At 40.7% G+C, this 18,547-nt stretch overlaps 1 protein-coding gene across 2 annotated transcripts; it reads left to right on the top strand.

The window, feature by feature from the left end:
- Positions 1–3,595: 3,595 nt before the first annotated feature.
- On the top strand, positions 3,596–18,376 carry LOC309370455 (uncharacterized protein). 2 transcript variants are annotated; one of them, XM_081912230.1, is made up of 11 exons: positions 3,596–3,730; positions 8,931–9,144; positions 10,533–10,685; positions 11,965–12,113; positions 13,040–13,180; positions 13,513–13,637; positions 15,149–15,259; positions 15,491–15,623; positions 15,721–15,827; positions 16,562–16,668; positions 18,165–18,376. In XM_081912230.1, the coding sequence occupies exons 2-11, from the start codon at positions 8,974–8,976 to the stop codon at positions 18,174–18,176; spliced, it is 1,209 nt and encodes a 402-aa protein (XP_081768356.1). In that variant the 5' UTR covers positions 3,596–3,730; positions 8,931–8,973; the 3' UTR covers positions 18,177–18,376. The 2 variants fall into 2 exon arrangements, with proteins under 2 accessions (XP_081768356.1, XP_081768357.1); XM_081912231.1 differs by lacking the exon at positions 13,040–13,180.
- The last annotated feature ends 171 nt before the right edge of the window (positions 18,377–18,547 follow it).

Raw genomic sequence — 18,547 nt, 5'->3', positions numbered from 1 at the left:
GTGAGTCATGACTGGCATTCTGTGTATTCATCAAAACATGGAGATGGACAGAGGGCTCTCAAGCAAATAAAGCTCATCATCCTCCAAATTACATTTATACCAAATTAAACCTGAGCTCTTCAAAACTATTATGGGGAATAAATGCACTTTCAAAAGTTAAGGTACAACATTGCGTAAAGTACAAGGCAGTTAATAATAAAGCAGCACTGAAAAATATTTCATGTTCCAATGAAGCGGTATCGATGTTTTCAGCATGTGGCCAAGTGCCAAAGATCTTCCTAGCCCTGACCATGCAATTCTCTTTGTCAGTGTTATATTTCAAATGCAGTAGATAACCCAGAATTAAGTTTTGTATGAACTAGGTAGTAAATATTGAAAAGGGTTTCTGTTTGGATTAGCCTAGAGATTTTTAAAAAAAGACTGCTTGCTTAATTAGCTGTGGTTGACATGTATATTTTGCAGTGTATTTTTAATTTGTCAAGATGATACGTTGAATGTATTTTTATTTAAAGATTATTTTCTTAACACAAGTATTAAAGTTTGAACCTTGCATGTTGCAGCCACTTCTAATATGTTGATTGATCATTTTAAATACTTAATACACACATAAAGGTTTTCTCAAAGAGTGGATGCTAAAAAGATATTGATCAATTGCTTATTGTTCCATCTTATGAAATAGGCAGGAAATATTAGGATTATGAATGCATTGTGCCCTTGACTGAAAGAAACATTGGTGGTTAACATACAATATAACTTCTGCAGAAAACCTATGAAACAGGGTATGACTATGACTGTAACATAAACAAATTACATGTCAAGTACAGATAACCTTAAAAGTCAACTCAAAGAAACCAAGCAACCATATCATGACATTTATATTAATCAAGATAAACAGAATCCCTTTAAAATAATTGTGTGGTTTTATATAAAAATGCAAGGTGTGCTAGTATAGCCTAAATGAAACATTTATTTCCTTGGAAGAATAGATACCAAAAAAATTTATTCCTAAATGTTCCAGTTAGTACACCAGAAGAAAGGTTATGAGAATTTTAAAATGTGCCTTTCATATGGAATTTTAACAAAATTAAGAGGTGAACACAAAATACCTTTGGATTAAAGGAGCTATCGGGTATCGCATATAATATATGGCTCTTAGCCCTACTAGTATCTTAGCATATTTAAACACTTCAAATAGAATCCTAAACAAGTTTATTCAGAAGTAAGACCCATTGAATTCAATGGAACTTGCTTTCAGTTAAGTGTATATAGAATCACAGCCTTTAATAAGATGATGATAGGGTGAGAAAAACACAAAGCTTTTAAAAATTGTTGTGAATGTAATAAAAATTTGGGACTGCAGGTGTAAAATAGCCTTTGATACAGTCAGTGGCTTCAATCATAAATGAATTCTTCAATGCCGATGAACATTTGAGAGTGTTTAGATTCTAATATAATATAATATGGATATAGCACAGACTGTTAGATCAGTTTTTAAAAATGGGCAGTTTCCTTCTTAGTCATTGTATCACGTTCATGGTCGGGGGGGGAGGAACTTTGTCTTAATAAGGGAAGCTACTCAAAACTACAAAATGTTGAACCTACAGCATAAAATGTACCTTATTTTTCTGAATCCATGCTAGGCGAATTGAAGTATTGCAAAAGCGTGTGCATATTTTTAATGTTCTCCAGAACATTTTGTCAGTCTAGATAGAGAGCGAACAAATTTGATGGTAGAGGTAGAAGATGTTCAAATGAGGCTCTGGCAGGTGAGTATCTTCTAGGAAGAAGAAGCATACAGTTTATAAGATTATTAGAAAATATAGAATCTAGCTGTTACCCAGATGGGTCTCCGTCCTTGGACAAAACATATCAGTTTCTTAGTTGGTAGAAAGCAGGAATACAGACAAAACAGGCAGGGTTTTAAAATAAACAAATCTGAAGGTTAATTTCAGGCAGTGTGGTAGGTGTCTTAATTAAAAAAAATAGGAATCACAGTGGGTTACTTCACCTAACGGCCCCTTATGAATGGGTTGCATCCGACACAGCCCATGCATGAGCAGTACTGGCTTCTGCAATTGGGCTTTACCGTCCTCACCTCCACCCTCATGCATGCCCTCAAAATCTATTTCCAAAGGGTTGAGGGATCTTCTGAAACAGATTTTGGGGTACATGGGAGGCTGGGGGGGGCTAGGAAAGTGAAGTCTACCCACCCGATGTTGGATCCTGCCCAGTCCCCTTCCACATTGCATCTTAAGACTCGGTAAATGCAAGGTCTATCCTTGGCTCAAGCATCAGACATTTTTCTTCCACATCCTTTGTTTTCTTTGCCAGTTCATCTGATGAAGAGATCTGGTCAGTGCTCTTTTTTTTTTTAAGGAAAAACCGGTGCTGGTATTCAGTGTGAAGTTGTTACAGTAAGTGCCACACTTTTAACATGGGGGGAGAGAAAGTGCCAGTACTATGTACCCTTGATTACCCTTAGGGGGGAAAGCATTGAAGAACTCAAAAAATGCACACTCTTTTGTAAGATGTTGGCTGGTCTGGGATATATACTGCCCTAATGGGTGTGTGTGTATAAAATAATTTCTTATGGGCCAACATGGCTACCATATATGAGAAGGTGGAATTAAGAAATATAATGACATGTATCATCATGGAAATTTCATATGATATATACAACTGATACCAGTACATGTCTTAAGGAGATACAATCACCACATCATAAGATTATCTAGGAGATTAAGGCACTATGTTGTGATTATGCAGCTAAATTCAAAAGTTTTGGGAAACAGTCTAGATATTTGTGGCTTGGATATCACCCGATGCTTTATTATATTCTGATGTGACAATACTGTCACTATCAAATATTCAGGTATCCTTCCTTATTACATATAATTGCCAGATTGAGTTTGGCTGGACATCAGAAAATGAGGTTTCCTCATCTCCAACAGAGTGGCTTAACTGGGTCTGTGTGATGTTTACTTCAAACAGACAGAAGTAAATGATGAATCATCAACACAATATCAAGCTGTAACTGATGTTGGGTTGTCAGTGAGATTAATTTTCTTCTGCATGCTAATTATTATAATTGGTTATGAGGAATGTTTTCCTGTAAAAGTTGATTTTTACACATACAAATAAAGAAATTGAGATTTACAAATGTAATCTTCAATGTTCAATGTTAACATACATCTTTCAAATACATACTTCTGTAACATTTGATAGTTTAGCTAGGGCACATAAACTAAGGCAACAAGGGAGACAATTTGGTTGTGAATGTAACTTGATGGCATTTCAGTTAATTTTTTTTTTTAGTGTTCTGCAAGATCGGGGTAAAAAAAATAGGTACAAAATAATAACAAAAATTATTCATATAAAATTATAAATCCTTTCCTTTCTCTGCACACTCAATCTCATCTCACTTTCTTCTATCATTAAGACATCCCTGATTAAATTGACAAGAATAAGGGTTATATGAGCTGAAAGGCAGGATAATCCTGGCTCTTTAAATAAAACAAGCTTTCTCTGTTCCTCAGTCATGTCACAAGGTTGCTAGGTGACCTGAAAACACTCCAGTTGTAGGAAGCGCAGGAGAAATTCAGAGAGAAATTCCAAAGGGTAAACGGGATGGGTGGGAGGGGCACTGTACCCACTCTTCCGAGAATTAACAAAGCCTACAAATTGCCAGACTTCAACTCCTTTGCAATATTTGGTGTGTTTACCAAAGTGGGTAAGTACAATTCCTTCCTCCAACTGGGCAAACTAAGCCAAGCTTTCCCCATCTTCCTTCTGAGGACTGACCGGCAGAATCCAACCCAAAATAAAACCCTGCCAGTGCACTTATTGTCAGATGCTATGGCTTCCATATTCTCATTGGATAATGGCCATTCCAATAGCTAAATAAGGACTGGAGCAATTTTGTGCCCATTCCTGAGCTGCCTGTGTGCAGTATAGCTGTCTGGACCCAAGAGCAGGAACCCTACTTCCCTCATGGCAGAACTAGAGTTGTGCCCCAGCAATCTCAGAAAGTTATCGAGTGCAAGTCCTGGCCAGCCATGGTACCCAAGCAGCAGGTCCTAGTAGCTGAAATGGTTTGCATGCCTTCTTATGTCATGTAGCAGTGATGATGAATAAAGCCCGAGGAGCAAATGTAAGGAAGATGGTCTGTATGTGTGTGTGTGTTCTCCCTGTCCCAATTTAGGGCTTTTCAGTGATTTATTATTTCAACAGTAAATCTTGGGCACACACATTACAGAGTTAGTGACACAAATTAATAATGAGTTAGAAATGGCTCTGTGCTTTAGAACATGTGAATATGCAATTCTTATAGCTGATTTTATCAGGTGTTTTAGAGAGAGAGCCCATTTCCATGGTTTGCTTAGTGTATTTTATCTTCCATTAAATCAGCCACTAGAGTCTTCCAGCAGCTGCTTTTACTAGAGTTTTATAGAGTTCCAGTCTATTGTGACTTTGAAAAACAGAGGTTTGGTCAGATCTATAAAATTATGAGGGACGCGGGTGGTGCTGTGGGTAAAACCTCAGTGCCTAGGACTTGCCGATCGTATGGTCGGCGGTTCGAATCCCCGTGGCGGGGTGAGCTCCCGTCTTTCGGTCCCAGCTCCTGCCCACCTAGCAGTTCAAAAGCACACCTAAGTGCAAGTAGATAAATAGGTACCGCTTTATAGCGGGAAGGTAAATGGCGTTTCCGTGTGCTGCGCTGGTGCTGGCTCGCCAGAGCAGCTTCGTCACGCTGGCCACGTGACCCGGAAGTGTCTCCAGACAGCGCTGGCCCCCGGCCTCTTAAGTGAGATGGGCGCACAACCCTAGAGTCGGACACGGCTGGCCTGTACGGGCAGGGGTACCTTTACCTTTATAAAATTATGGGGATAAGACTAAGGCTCTGTTCTACTAAGGCTCTGTGGCTACTAAGGTTCTGTTCTGTCTCTACTGTCAGAGGCTGTGCACCAGTTGCTGGGAATCACAAATGAGGTTTTCCCCCTCAGATCCTGCTTGTGAGCTTGTGAAGATGCAGAGCTCTTCATATTGTTGCACACCATCCCTATCTCCACGTGGTGCGAAAATCCAGGAGTCGCAGGCTCTTATCGAGGGTTCATGTTTCCTTTGGAATGAAGGCCAGCAGAGACTGCATTATCTCTATGATATATGGTTTATTTACACATATATACAACCTGAGCCCACGATGAATGGGTTCACAGCATTAACACCCCAAGGGGGTCTTGCTTCTTCACTCATAGCCACAGCCTTGGATGCAAGCAGAAATCAGGCATGTCTCTCCCTTCCACTTCTAACTTACACACACACACACACACACACACACACACAACTCACCTCTGGGTTGTGTCTGTTTTCTAACTGCCAGCAAGTTGAGGAGGTTGTCCAACCTATTTGCTGTCTGGCACAGAGGCACTTCTTTTGTTATATATTTAGATCCCCTCCCCCTCTTTCCTTTTTCCTTTCTCCTTATGTGATGGAACTCCTATTTGGGGACTTGCCTGGCTTTTTTCTGGCCCACATAGGCCCAGTCTCGATAGTTGGCCTTGGTGAAGACTTGACGTTTTCATCCCCCCCAAAGTTTTTGATTTGAGTTCCTACTGAAATGAGGCTGTATTTTCATATTTTAATGTTGTATTTTAATCTTGTTTTTAAGTTGTATTTCAATCAATTGTTTTTATACTTGGTATCAGCCGCCCTGAGCCTGGTCTTGGCTGGGGAGGGTGGGGTATAAATAAAATTTATTATTATTATTATTATTATTATTATTATTATTATTGAGGGCCATTATCAAGAGGTTTGCTCGTCAACCTGGGAAGGTAGCCCATCTAGGAGAAGGAAAACCCAGTGGCTTAGCGTGGAGGGTGCAGGGGGGGCCGGCCGCACCGGGCACAACATCTGGGGGGTTAGGGGGCACAAATCCACGGGTTAGGGGGCGCAAATCCACGGGTTAGGGGGCGCAAATCCACAGGTTAGGGGGCGCAAATTACTTGCCTTGCCCCGGGTGCTGACAACCCACGCTACGCCACTGGGAAAACCCTGATCCTAAACCTCTGCTGCTGCTTTGCAGGATATCTTCAAGAGAAGGAAAGGTTAAGGCGTACCGGTAAATCCTACACAAAGTGGGGTGGTGTCTTGTACGCCTCCTTCCAGCAACTCCTGCACCTAAACTGGTGCCAAACGTATTGCTCTGCTTTCCTTTGGACCACATCAGCAAGGCTGAGTGGTGTGTGTCTCTTGTCATTTGGGTAGCCCAGGGACTCCATACACACTGCCCAGGCTTGCACCCCAGGGAGCTCACTTCAGTGCCACTAATGCAGCAGTTTGACTTTGCCCCCAGAGGTGCACTCCATTGCCTCTCAAGACAGGTGGATGCCAGCAACACTGTCTGGCTGTTTCAACCATTTGAATCCTTGCTGGATCCATGAATCAGAAGAATCTCAGCATACTGCCGCCACTCCCAACTCATAGCAGTATGTTAACAACTGGCTTCCCATGTTTTCTCATATAATGAAGTTGAATTTATGACCAAGATGCATAAAAGCTTTGCAAAAAAATGAACTAGCAAACCGATATTGCCAGTCAAACACTCAAATACTGAAAACCAAGTGTCCAGCCCTATGCAGAGAAGTATACAGTGGTACCTTGGGTTAAGTACTTAATTCGTTCCGGAGGTCCGTACTTAACCTGAAACTGTTCTTAACCTGAAGCACCACTTTAGCTAATGGAGCCTCCTGCTGCTGCCACGCCGCCAGAGCACGATTTCTGTTCTCATCCTGAAGCAAAGTTCTTAACCTGAAGCACTATTTCTTGGTTAGCGGAGTCTGTAACCTGAAGCGTATGTAACCTGAAGCGTATGTAACCCGAGGTACCACTGTATGTACAAGTCACAGCCATGTAGCTCTTCCCAGTGTTCATCTTTCTCCACCAAGTGGATGGAGTCAGGGCAAAATATGAGCACTGAAAGGATGAAACAGGGATTTTGCTATCATTTCGCCTCCAACATTTCCCTCCCCCTGCTCAAAATCAAGCCCCTACTCGAAATCACCCTACATACAATGAAAATCAGCTTAAGGGGAGATTTTGAATTGGTAAGTGGCCTGAGTTGAAAGTTTTAATCAACCATTTACCCCCACCCCCATCCCAGTCTTATGTTGAAGACTGCAGCCTTCTCAGCTGTGTATGAGTATGCAGTAGGGGAGAGGAAAAAACCATGGGGAGATGCAAGCAACTTAATTCAGCATGTAATTTCAGCCTTGCACCATTGATTTCTGAGGCCTTAAGCACACTTACCTCTGTATTGGGTTGTAATTGGGGCTCCTATGTTTGGTACATGGTTCACAAAGGCAAGCAGAATTGTTTGCCTTTGTGTTCTGTGTAGCAGAATTATGCGCTCTGGTCTGTTGACAGAGGCAGTTACAGTAGTCCTAACATCCTACTCACAGACTGTTTGGATTCAGGGCTGGTATTGCTATGGCAACCAGTGCTGCCGTATAGAATAAATCTGCCTGGTTGGTGTATTGTGCTAATAAATCCAAATGGCAGCTGAAACGCTTGTGGGTTGCTTCAGTTTTCTGTGTGCAGTAAACTGAGTTTGGGAATTTAATGTGTTGGATATGTTTAAAGGGGGGTTCCTAGACTGGAGGTTGCCCTCACATAAACCCAAAGGAAAAGGATGCAGGCTCCAAGTGAAAAGATAGGCCTTTATTGAGATACAAATGTACACAGGGACAGCCTCAAAAATAAGGTGAAGGCTGCAAAGAACCACATCTGACGCAATGTTTTTTATACACTTCCAGACAACACACGTCATTTAATTTCACTGATCAGTGGATCACAGTTCCAAGCCAATGCCATCATCCTGAAACAATCAAAATCATTTTGCTCTTCAGATCAGCCCTCATCATAATATGATGTGATTACATATAATCATTTTCAAGTGCCTTTCTTTATTAAGACTTTGACTAATTTTCCTGTACATTAAATGTCTTCCAATGTCCTCTTTCATCAGTCTACAAAACAATTCAAGATGAATCACAATTGCCATGCCTAGCTGATTCTCTTTTCCTGCATACAATGCCCACCATAGATTCTAACAGTTTATTATTTTCAGTGTTCTGGAACAGACATTCACTATGTACAGTACCTAAGAGCGGCTAGTTCTGTACTGTAAAAGACAGGTACAGGCCCTTTTAGTTTAGCTAGGCCATAGACTCAAAAGAAAACAGAATAATCAAAACACAGTTTGATTAAATTATTATTTTCTCCAACAAAATAATATGTCTGAATTCAGCATTAACACAGGATCTGTTTATGAAAGCTATTGCTTCCTACTATTGTATCTGTGTAAAAGTTGTGTTTGCTGTGTGGGAACCCTCTTCAATGTCAGAGGTGTGCCTCTGCTCCTATTGGTCAAGGCACTCATCACACCATGAGATGAAGCTGGTGGATCATCTGCATCCCTTATTCCTATTGGTGGGTGGAACACCTTGAAAGGACTAGACACATTGGAGAATTTTGAACACTAGCTTGGATGGCAAAGGGACTACATTGACAGAGGCGCTCTCCATACATCCCCATAGAGGGATAAAACCAAAAGATTTAGGATTAGCACCTACTCCTTTGAATTAGACTGTTGGGGACTCAAAAATCTGCTTCATCAGATCACTAGTATGGAGATCAATCACATGATACCCTAAAACAAACTTTTGCAGTACACACATATATAATTTATATCAAATGTGTACACAGCCTCATACCAGGACAGATGACTTGTTATTTTTTTTCTTGAATCTAGTTCCTTTCCCTGATTTTGGTCTAGAAGCCTAATCTATTTAAGAACAATGGATTTCTTTAAGGAAGGCCTACAAGTTACAACCTCTTGCCTTTGCTCCTCAAACCTACTATTCTTTTTTCAGAGTCCACATTCTGTGGCAACTGAAAACATCAAGGATAGAAGTCATGCCAAAGCTAAAAGGCAAACCGAAACCTAAAGCTGGCTTAGCTATGAATATCCTTGAAAAGTTCCTGCAAACTTATGAAAAGCATTGCACGGCATCCCAAAGTTGTGTCAGTCCAACTATCAAACAGGACTTACAGCAATGTGTAACAAATGATATGTTCATTACTAAGGTAAGAATGGATTATAAATAAAAAATTGACGTGCCTTTGTGAATTAAAACCAAATGATGTTGGGGATTATACCCCAACTGTATTTTTTAATCAACAACAACAAATTATTCCTTTAGAGGGAAGCATGGTTCTAGCTGATTAGCAACTCTATTGCCATCTCGCCCTCTCTCCTGAGGTAGGTTAACCTGAAGTTATTTTCTTTCTTTGTATATTTGCAATTTGCTAAAGTAAAGGTACCCCTTACCGTTAGGGTCCAGTTGTGGACAATTCTGGGATTGCACGTTCATCTCGCTCTATAGGCCGAGGGAGCTGGCGTTTGTCTGCAGACAGCTTCTGGGTCATGTGGCCAGCATGACTAAGCCATTTCTGGCGAATCAGAGCAGCACACGGAAATGCTGTTTACCTTCCTGCTGGAGCGGTACCTACCGTATTTGTCGCTCTGTAAGACGCACTTTTTCCCTCCTAAAAAGTAAGGGGAAATGTGTGTGCGTCTTATGAAGCGAATGCAGGCTGCGCAGCTATCCCAGAAGCCAGAACAGCGAGAGGGATCGCTGCGCAGCACTCCCTCTCGCTGTTCTAGCTCCGCCATGTGAAGCCTCTTCAGGGCAGGGGGAGCCTTCATCCCGCTGCCATGAAGAGGCTGCGCGCGGCTATCCCAGAAGCCAGAACAGCGAGAGGGATCGCTGCGCAGCGATCCCTCTTGCTGTTCTGGCTTCTGGGATTCAGAATACTTTTTCTTGTTTTCCTTCTCCAAAAACTAGGTGCGTCTTATGGTCTGGTGTGTCTTACAGAGCGAAAAATAGTATTTATCTACTTGCACTTGACGTGCTTTTGAACTGCTAGGTGGGCAGGAGCTGGGACTGAATAATGGGAGCTCACCCCCATCGCGGGGATTCAAACTGCCGACCTTCTGATTGGCAAGCCCTAGGCTCTGTGGTTTAGACCACAGTGCCACCCGCGTCCCTGCAATTTGCTAAAAAGTCCATTAAATTAAACCATACAGATTGTACATCTGATGGCTCCTTTATTATGAAAGAGCACTAAAGACACACTAGTGCAGTGTGAGTAATTATATATTACATGATGCCTATGCCAAAGACATACCCTCCAACATTTCTCCAATGAAAATAGGGACATCCCATTCCATAATGATATAGAATAGAAGCTATTTACTTTAAACAAAAGGCAAGGTTGATAATTAACGGTATTGTTACAGAAAACATTGAGATTATGAAGGGCACAAGGCAGGGATGCCCTCTGTCACCTCTACTATTTATATTAATGCTGGAAGTTCTGTTGAGGAAATTGAGGGAAGAGGAAAAAAATAAAAGGAATCAGTAAAGTTTTAGTGGCAGGATTGTTATCAAGCTTTTCTTTTTCTTCTCTAGTTTGTGCTTACAAATGTAGAGAGCTTATCAAGAAATGTGCATCCAGTTTATCTCACTCCTTTACTGAGGACTATTCGAGATGAACGATATCGGCGAGGGAAGGAGCTCTGTATCTGTGGAATTAACCTATATCCTCAAGATATTGCAAACCTTGTAAGTTTGAACACAAGCCATTGGTAAAGGAACCTGAGACTTTCACAACCAACTAAAAAAATAAAATAAATATAGTGTAGACATCAGCTTCTCACAGTCATTGGAGGAGAGAGCCAGTGTATTATTGAGGGTGGGAGAAGTGAGACTCACCTGCCATTGCAGCTTCTCCCTTCTCTTCCCACAAAGCATACTGTACGTGCCACTGGCTACAACCACAAAAAGCCTTGCTTGAAGGCTGCAACACCTGTAACCCAGGTGCCAGGGACCTTGGGAAATGTAGTTCTCCATAATGCCCAAGCCCTTTTTATGGATGCCATATTCCATCTTACACTTGGGATGATCTTTTAAGTGGGGAACAATTTGCTGTTGCTGAACTTATTCACCATCCAGCTGACAAGAGTTCACTTGTTGCTAGCTCTGGACCTGGAAGCAGCTAAATTAAATTTTTTTGCAAGGAACAAAGGCACTTGAACAGTGTTTTTTGGACCCCAGAGAAACCAATGGCATTTTTCTAGCCCTGGCCCAATATGCAAGTGTGAGTAGGTTAGAGTGGGTCTAAGAGGACAGTGTTGCTGGCAAATTTGATGACTCAACCAGACACCTGTGAGTATGCACATCTGCTTACCCCCAAGCATGAGACCTCAATGTGTCACAGATCATAGAATCATAGAATTGTAGAGTTGGAAGGGACCCATTGGTCATCTGGTCCAATCCTCTGCAATACAGGAATCTCAGCTAAAGCATCCATGACAGATGATCTATAGCAGGCTCGTCCAATTCCAAAGAGACTGCGATCTACTCACAGCATAAAAAAACTGGCAGTGATCTACCCATTGTCATTGGAGGATTGACCAGAGCTTTTTGGGGGGAGCCAAAGTTTTTGAGTTGTTGGACAGGCCTGATATATAGCCATCTGATTCGTCAGTCTAATCCTCTTCCCTGACTAGAGTGTTGGCCACCATCTAGGGAACTACAAGTGGAGAAATAACTGTTATTCCATGGTAGCTCTTTGTAAACTATAGAGAGTGTACATTAACATTTTTAGCACTGGAGAAAGGTAGGATGAATGGACATCAGGGTGAAAAATATTACATCAAATCGTATTCATACCATGTAGTTAAATACAGAACTATGGTGTCCAGGAATGTTGAATGTTGTGCTTTTAGTGTGGCAGGACTAAGCTAAGTATGAACACTTTCAAAGCACGCAAAGAATTCAAATTAGAAGCGTTAATCGTTTGGATAAATCTGGATTTTTGTTCTTCTTATTTGTGTTTTAGGCAATCTTGCTAGAACTGGATGGACGTACCATCTACCCCTTTTCCAAATTAGAAATAACTCATCATGTATTAGACCTTTGGAGCATGGAGAGACTTGGAATGGCTCTACCTTACAGCCGTCTGAGTTCTCTTGTTCTGGATTATTCCAAGTAAGAAAAACTATTAGTTTCACTTCTTCACCCTAAAGAAAAGAGGAGGTGTGGAAGCAATGTAGGAGTTCCTAGATTATTGGTATAGGAACTCAAGAGTGGCTTGTGATATCCATGTGATGTAGTTGAGCTGGAGCAACCAGCTCAAACCTCTTCACACGCTGAAGGTAGACTGGAAGAGAACAAGCTCTTACCTAGTTCTTCCCCAGGTGAGGGGAAGTGGACATAGCTAAGTCTGGCAGGACAACTTACTCTATGGTATCTCCCAACCCTCCAAAGCAGATTTGGGGGAGGCATGGGGGTAAGCTGGTGGGAAGAAGCCCCATTGCACTAATGGGAGTCTGGCTTCTGTTAATAGAACCAGGTTGTTGAATTCAGTCAATTATCTCTTACAAGCCTTGATGGTAATGTAATGTACGGTAAATCTCAAGGACCAGCTGGTTGAACCAAGTCCAGCTAATAGTAATTTGTCTTAAACCCAGGAAAAGGGGGCTTTCTGGGGACATGGCAGAGGTGGGACCAGAGAGGGTGGATTTAGGCTGGATCCTAAGCCCATTTAGCTCTGTCATGTGACCTGATGACCCAGCATAAGTTAAGATTGCAAAAAGGATGGTGTATTTTAAAGGTTTGTTTTCCCTCTGCTGGACTTATATTGGCTCAGCCAGCAGTAGCCCTGCTCTTTTGGATCTGTTGTACTTCACACCAATTTAATTTATACCAAGCTTACTTTATGCCAGCTTTTTGTGTATTGTTCCCTTATTTTTTCAGTTTAAGTCTTTCCAGGAATGTGTCTAAATGACTTGCTTCAATTAGAATCAAACCTATGTACAATACTAGAATACTGGCTAAATAACTATATGTTTAAGGTAGGAATAAACAGCCTTCTTTTAAACTGTTGTCTACCTAATTTATTATTTTCTTTACAGATGTGGTGATAACTGTGTCAATAGACTTACTGATGGATTAGATGGGAATAGAAAGCTTTTAACTCTGAGCCTCTGCTACTGTGATTTAGGGCCCAAAAGTGGATTAACATTAGCAACTCTTGTAGTCCAAACTGCCATTTGGTATGTTTTGATTGATTGATTGATTGATTTAGAGCTGGGTTTTAACTGTTTTAGAGTGTTTTTATTCTGCTTGTGCTGTTTTTGTTGTTTTATTCTGCTTGTGCTGTTTTAGAGTGTTTTTATTCTGCTTGTGCTGTTTTTGTTGATGTTACTGCTTTAACATTTTTATTGCTATATATCTTGTAAATAGACTAAATAAGTGTTTTCTGTTTTGTTTAAAATTTCTGTAATGGGGAAAAATCTGCTTCTAAAAACAAGAAAATATGTTGAAATAACACTTAATATTCTTTTTAACCATTGTCTGTGAAATCATTTTAAATTGTTTATTGCAGCAACTTGTTCCTGAATGGTAATCACTTGCAATGTTTGGGTGCCATAGAACTCCTCAGACCAATAGCAGAGTTTGAAGAAAGCATTGGACAAGTAAAAAAAGCAAATGCTCAACTCAGTCTTGAAGGTAGGATTGCCTTTGGGGCAATTCACTCACGCAACTTGCATTGCAATCCTGTAACATAGTAAGTTCCATTGACTTCTATGGGACTTGCACATAAGTGTGTGTATAGGATTTCAACCTTCTAAATGTTAAAATTAAATGGTATGATTTGCTATTTTTAAAACAACTCAAGCATTTACATATTTCAGCTCTAGGCAAAACTCCACTAAAAACAATACAAACAGGACAAAGTTCATTATGGCCATGCATTTTCTTGGGCTGTTTTTAAGACGGGTCTATATGAAAAATAGTGAAAAGAACAAACAGGAGGAATAGAAACTGAGTTTCAAAAAAGTTTCATCTTCAATCAGTTGCCATTGTTTCAAGGATCTACTCAGGCTTTGGAGAGCAATGCATATAACGTATATATGGAAGCTAATCTTTGGTGGTTCTTGAGGTTCGTGTCCAGAACTGTGTGCAGCATGAAAGCACAAACCGATGTTCTGCACAAGCTATTGCACATCTCTCAGGTCTGGCTTTGACAGGGAATGAATGGATGGTGAAAACTCTACAAGAACCTCCCATTGTTTTAGTTTTAAAAATATGAGTGAAATATACTCTGAGTCCTGTAGTGATTTCATTCTCTTTATTGAAGCTTGTAAAACAGTGAATGAGTTGCCCCCCAAACCTCAAGCTTTTATATACGTTATTTACACAATGAGTCCCGTCTGACTGGCTGATTCTGCTTCCTTCCTGGAGCCTGATTGGTCTTTTCCTGCAGGCCAATCAGTTGTTGCATTCTAGGATCCTACTTGCCTATTGCTCTAGGATCCAAGCTTACTATAGAACAAAGAGAAAGGGAACATCATGGATTTACTGAAAATGGAGGGAAAGCTGCAGAGCTACAAAGCAAACCCACAAGCAGCAGCCAGTGGAACTGGCTCTGGGAGAGGTCAGTTAAAACAAAAGACATGTAAAGAAGGCATCCTAGCTGAGGAGCCTAAGTGTGGAAATACCAGTCTTTTGTTGCAATCCCATGATTGTCTGCAACGCTTCTGGAGAAAAGGGGCAGTTCTGTATAGTTTGACTTGATTTCGGATATAAAGAGCAGTGCAGGAAGCAATAGGGCGAAGTCCTTCAGCCTGTGCTTTGATAGTGATGTCTGCAAACAGCAAAATGTGCTGATGGTTAGGAGGCTGCTGCATGAATCAGAGATTCCTAATGATGCGGTCATGCAGATGTTTTGAAGGATCAGGTTTATAGGCTTGGAGTTAACTCAAGCAGTTCTTTAATTGGATTTGGGCAGTCGAAGCAGTTATAGAAGCATCTCCCCTCTACCCCACCCCACAGCATAACTGTGGCAATGCTTGATTACAGGCGTATTTAAAACTGACTCATATAACTCAACAGCCAGGAGCTCAGAGAGCACAATTCAGGCAGGGTAGCTGTGTTCATTTGGATGCTGAGCATCTTTCAGGAGGGCCTGCGGGAAATCGTAACAACAAAATTTAAACTTGCTGGCTTTTCATTTTCAGCAGCCAACAAAGATGCAGATCTTGACTCAAAAGTTGCGAATCTGAACACTGCTTCGAAGACAAATAGTCCTACTACAATGGAAAATAGTAGGAAGAAAAAGAAACGGAAAGGTACAATAAGACAGATAAATGTTAACACTTACTCTTCATCCAGTTTTCTAGTTGAAGCTGGTTTGAGAAAAAAACACATCAAATTTGTCAACGAGCTACAGAATTGATACAGATGGTAGTTTACGTCATGTGAATGCAGCTTCAAAAACTAGCCGTACTGGATGCAGAGTAACCTGAAGTTGCCAATCTTCACTGTATCAGAAATAATAATTATGTGCTTACGATTTGCAGTCTCAAAGAAAAAACATAAGAAACCTGACCCTGGCCCATGGTTAGCTAGGCTGCATTTGGCTGATAATGCCATAGATGGAAGGTTTCGCCAAACAGAAGAAAACCTCAGAGAGTTTGTGCAGCTGTTGACTAGGTAAGGCAACTAACAGGACATGGAATCACTCTCTCCTGTCATTTATGGTACTGTGGAACTGTGGAACAATGTTCATTGTTAATATTTTCTATTATAGTCTAATCAGGTACTCTGACCATCTAGTAGAAGTTGATATCGATGGCAATGCTATAGGAGAACAAAGTGCAATCAACATATTGGAAGCTCTTAAGGACCGAAAGAAAGGTGGGATAATTCCAGTCAATAAGCCTTTAGATTTGCCAGCTTATACAGTGGTACATTGGGTTACAGACGCTTCAGGTTACAGATGCTTCAGGTTACGGACTCCGCTAACCCAGAAATAGTACCTTGGGTTAATAACTCTGTTTCAGGATGAGAACAGAAATCAAGCAGCGGCAGTGCAGGAGGCCCCATTAGCTAAAGTGGTACCTCAGGTTAAGAAGAGTTTCAGGTTAACAACGGACCTCCGGAACGAATTAAGTTCTTAACCTGAGGTACCACTGTACATGTGTTGATACTGCACAACTATGTTGGAATAAGCTCGAATGAACCAAGGGCAACTATTCTGAGCAAATATACATAGGATTGCACCATAATATCTTCTTTGCTCAGACCTATCCCATTTGGAACTTTCTCTCATTTAACCAAATACTGATCCCTGTGATAGTGACAACCCAAGAAAGAATTGAAAGTTATTTGTAATGGCTTATCTTTATGTGTAGGCTTTCCCTGATCCATACGGTCAGACTCTGTCATCACCCAGGGATGAAAACTTATGTGCAGACAAGTCTTCATAGCTCACAATTAAATGGTCTTCATGGTTATGAGTATTTATGATTGTTTACGGTATACTGTCTTTTGTGTAAACTGACTGATTGACTGAATATTATTATTAATTATTATTATTATTATTATTATTATTATTATTATTATTATTATTATAATATTTGTTTCTATAGACAAAATGCCACACATAAACATTGAGGTAACACCCCAGATGTCATCAATGACCTTCAGGGAAATTTTCAAGAATTGTTCAAAAACAGCAAAAAAGAGGAAGAAAAAGGTGCAATAATTTATTATTTCCTTATCTATTTATACATATTAACACACACACACCATTTAATGTATATGCCACATTTGTCCTATTGAAGATTTTGGGGTGGTACAGAACCCATTGTTTCACAGTACAAATACAATAATCAAACAATAGATAAAAATCCTTAAAGCTAACATTCTAACAAGTTAAAATGCTTGCATGAATCATATTGCTGCCTGGCACTGAAAGGATTGTAGCATAGGCACCAGGTCTCTTTAGAAAGGGCATCCCATTGCCAGGACACCACTAATAAAGCTCTTGCCTTTGTTAATACAAAGATGTACTGAGATGCTGCTGTTTGCTTAGAAACAAGGTTACTGTACTAATGACAAATGAAGATAAATAAGACCTTCATGGACTGTACTGTCATCAGCATAATAGAAATACTGCAGTCTTCCCCCAAAGTATAGATATACCTTGATCCCACAATCTTAAGTAACAAGTAATTGTTGGAGAGCTGCAAACCATGGGAGGAAGGGAAAGGAACAAAATTCTGTGTGTCAAGTCTCAGAACTAAAGGTAAACTGGTAAAAGATCGTGTTTATTTTCTGAAATTCTTTCCACAGTAATGAGTTGCACTGAGTGGAATAATCCATTGGTGGCCATTCCATATAGTGCCATCCAAGAGAGTTGTAAGAGTAATGTTCATTCCATCTGCTTAATTGGTAACAACTGCCGTTTGGCTTCCCCTCTCCCAGAACTCTCATTTGCAGCCATTTCTCCTGGCTGCCTCTGAGAATTGAGGCAGCAAGGGCCTCTAGAGTCATATGGCTTGGACTGAGAGCCAACCATCCTGATCTGTCTTCTGCACTGTGGTCATCATGTAACAATTTCTCCAGGCTAAAAAGTTGGATCCAGGAGCTAAGGATGTGTGGAAATGGTGGGAAGAGGGTGTAGATGGCTAGATCAGGTTGGTCCTCCTTTTTCCAACGGAACAATGACTGATGATAGTGATGACAACCTGAGTGTGGCAGCTGGTCTCCATTAAGCCTGGTGGGGCAGAGGCAGGGCAGTGTATGGTAGATTTCGCCACTCCCCAACCCCATTTTTTCTATTGGTCCCACTCATGTAATTTAATAGGACATTATGAAGGGCACTGCCCTAGTTGTCCAGACTGGGATTGTACACATGGAACCCCCATTCCTGGACTGGGCTCTTAAGGTGAGAGAAATGCCTGGAGAGTATCCGCTTCGAATCACAGAACTGTAGAGTTCAAAGGGATCCCAGGGCTCATCTAGTTCAACCCCCTGCAATGCAGGAATCTTAACGAGATCATACATGACTGATGGCCATCTAATACCTGCTTAAAAACCTTCAAGGAAGGAGAGACCATGACTTGTGTGTACACTTCCTCTTGTTGGATCGGTGTGTTAGACCTTAGTATGCAGCTACTTTCGTTTATTCCACATACCGTTGCTTCTTATTGGAATCTTCTGAGATGTGTTTTGTTTTGTATTTTACAGAAAACCAAGTGATGAAGTCTGGATTTGCCTCCTGCAGAAATTAGGTTCAAAGAGGTTAACATACTTCAGCAATTTACATGATGTTCTAATCTTTGAAATACTACAAAGACGGTTTATACTACTTTATAACTATTTACAACCACTTCCATTTTATTGGATTAAAAGTATGCAACTGCAAAAAAAAAAAAACACCTTCCTGGTAGTACAACTTACATTTGTATGATTTCTTCTTCTTTGATTTTCATTGCTATTTGGAGATGTATGTCATTCACAGATCATCTATAAATGAATAAGTTCAGATATACACTTATGGAGCTAGAACTGTCAGTGCCTAATCATAAAAAGATACTGGGGTCATGATGGGATAGCTCAATGAAAATTTT

This window comes from Podarcis melisellensis (assembly GCF_964234715.1).
Source record: "Podarcis melisellensis genome assembly, chromosome: 5".
NCBI classification, from domain to species: Eukaryota; Metazoa; Chordata; class Lepidosauria; order Squamata; family Lacertidae; genus Podarcis; species Podarcis melisellensis.
The sequence above is the reverse complement of the archived record's forward strand: the minus strand, read 5'-3'. Positions and strand labels throughout refer to the sequence as shown.

Coding starts and splice junctions, on each gene's coding strand:
- LOC309370455 (XM_081912230.1), top strand. CDS start 8,974: ATGCCAAAGCTAAAAGGCAAACCGAAACCTAAAGCTGGCTTAGCTATG. Junction 10,686..11,964: donor CTCAAGATATTGCAAACCTT/GTAAGTTTGAAC, acceptor TTTGTGTTTTAG/GCAATCTTGCTAGAACTGGA. Junction 13,181..13,512: donor GTAGTCCAAACTGCCATTTG/GTATGTTTTGAT, acceptor TGTTTATTGCAG/CAACTTGTTCCTGAATGGTA.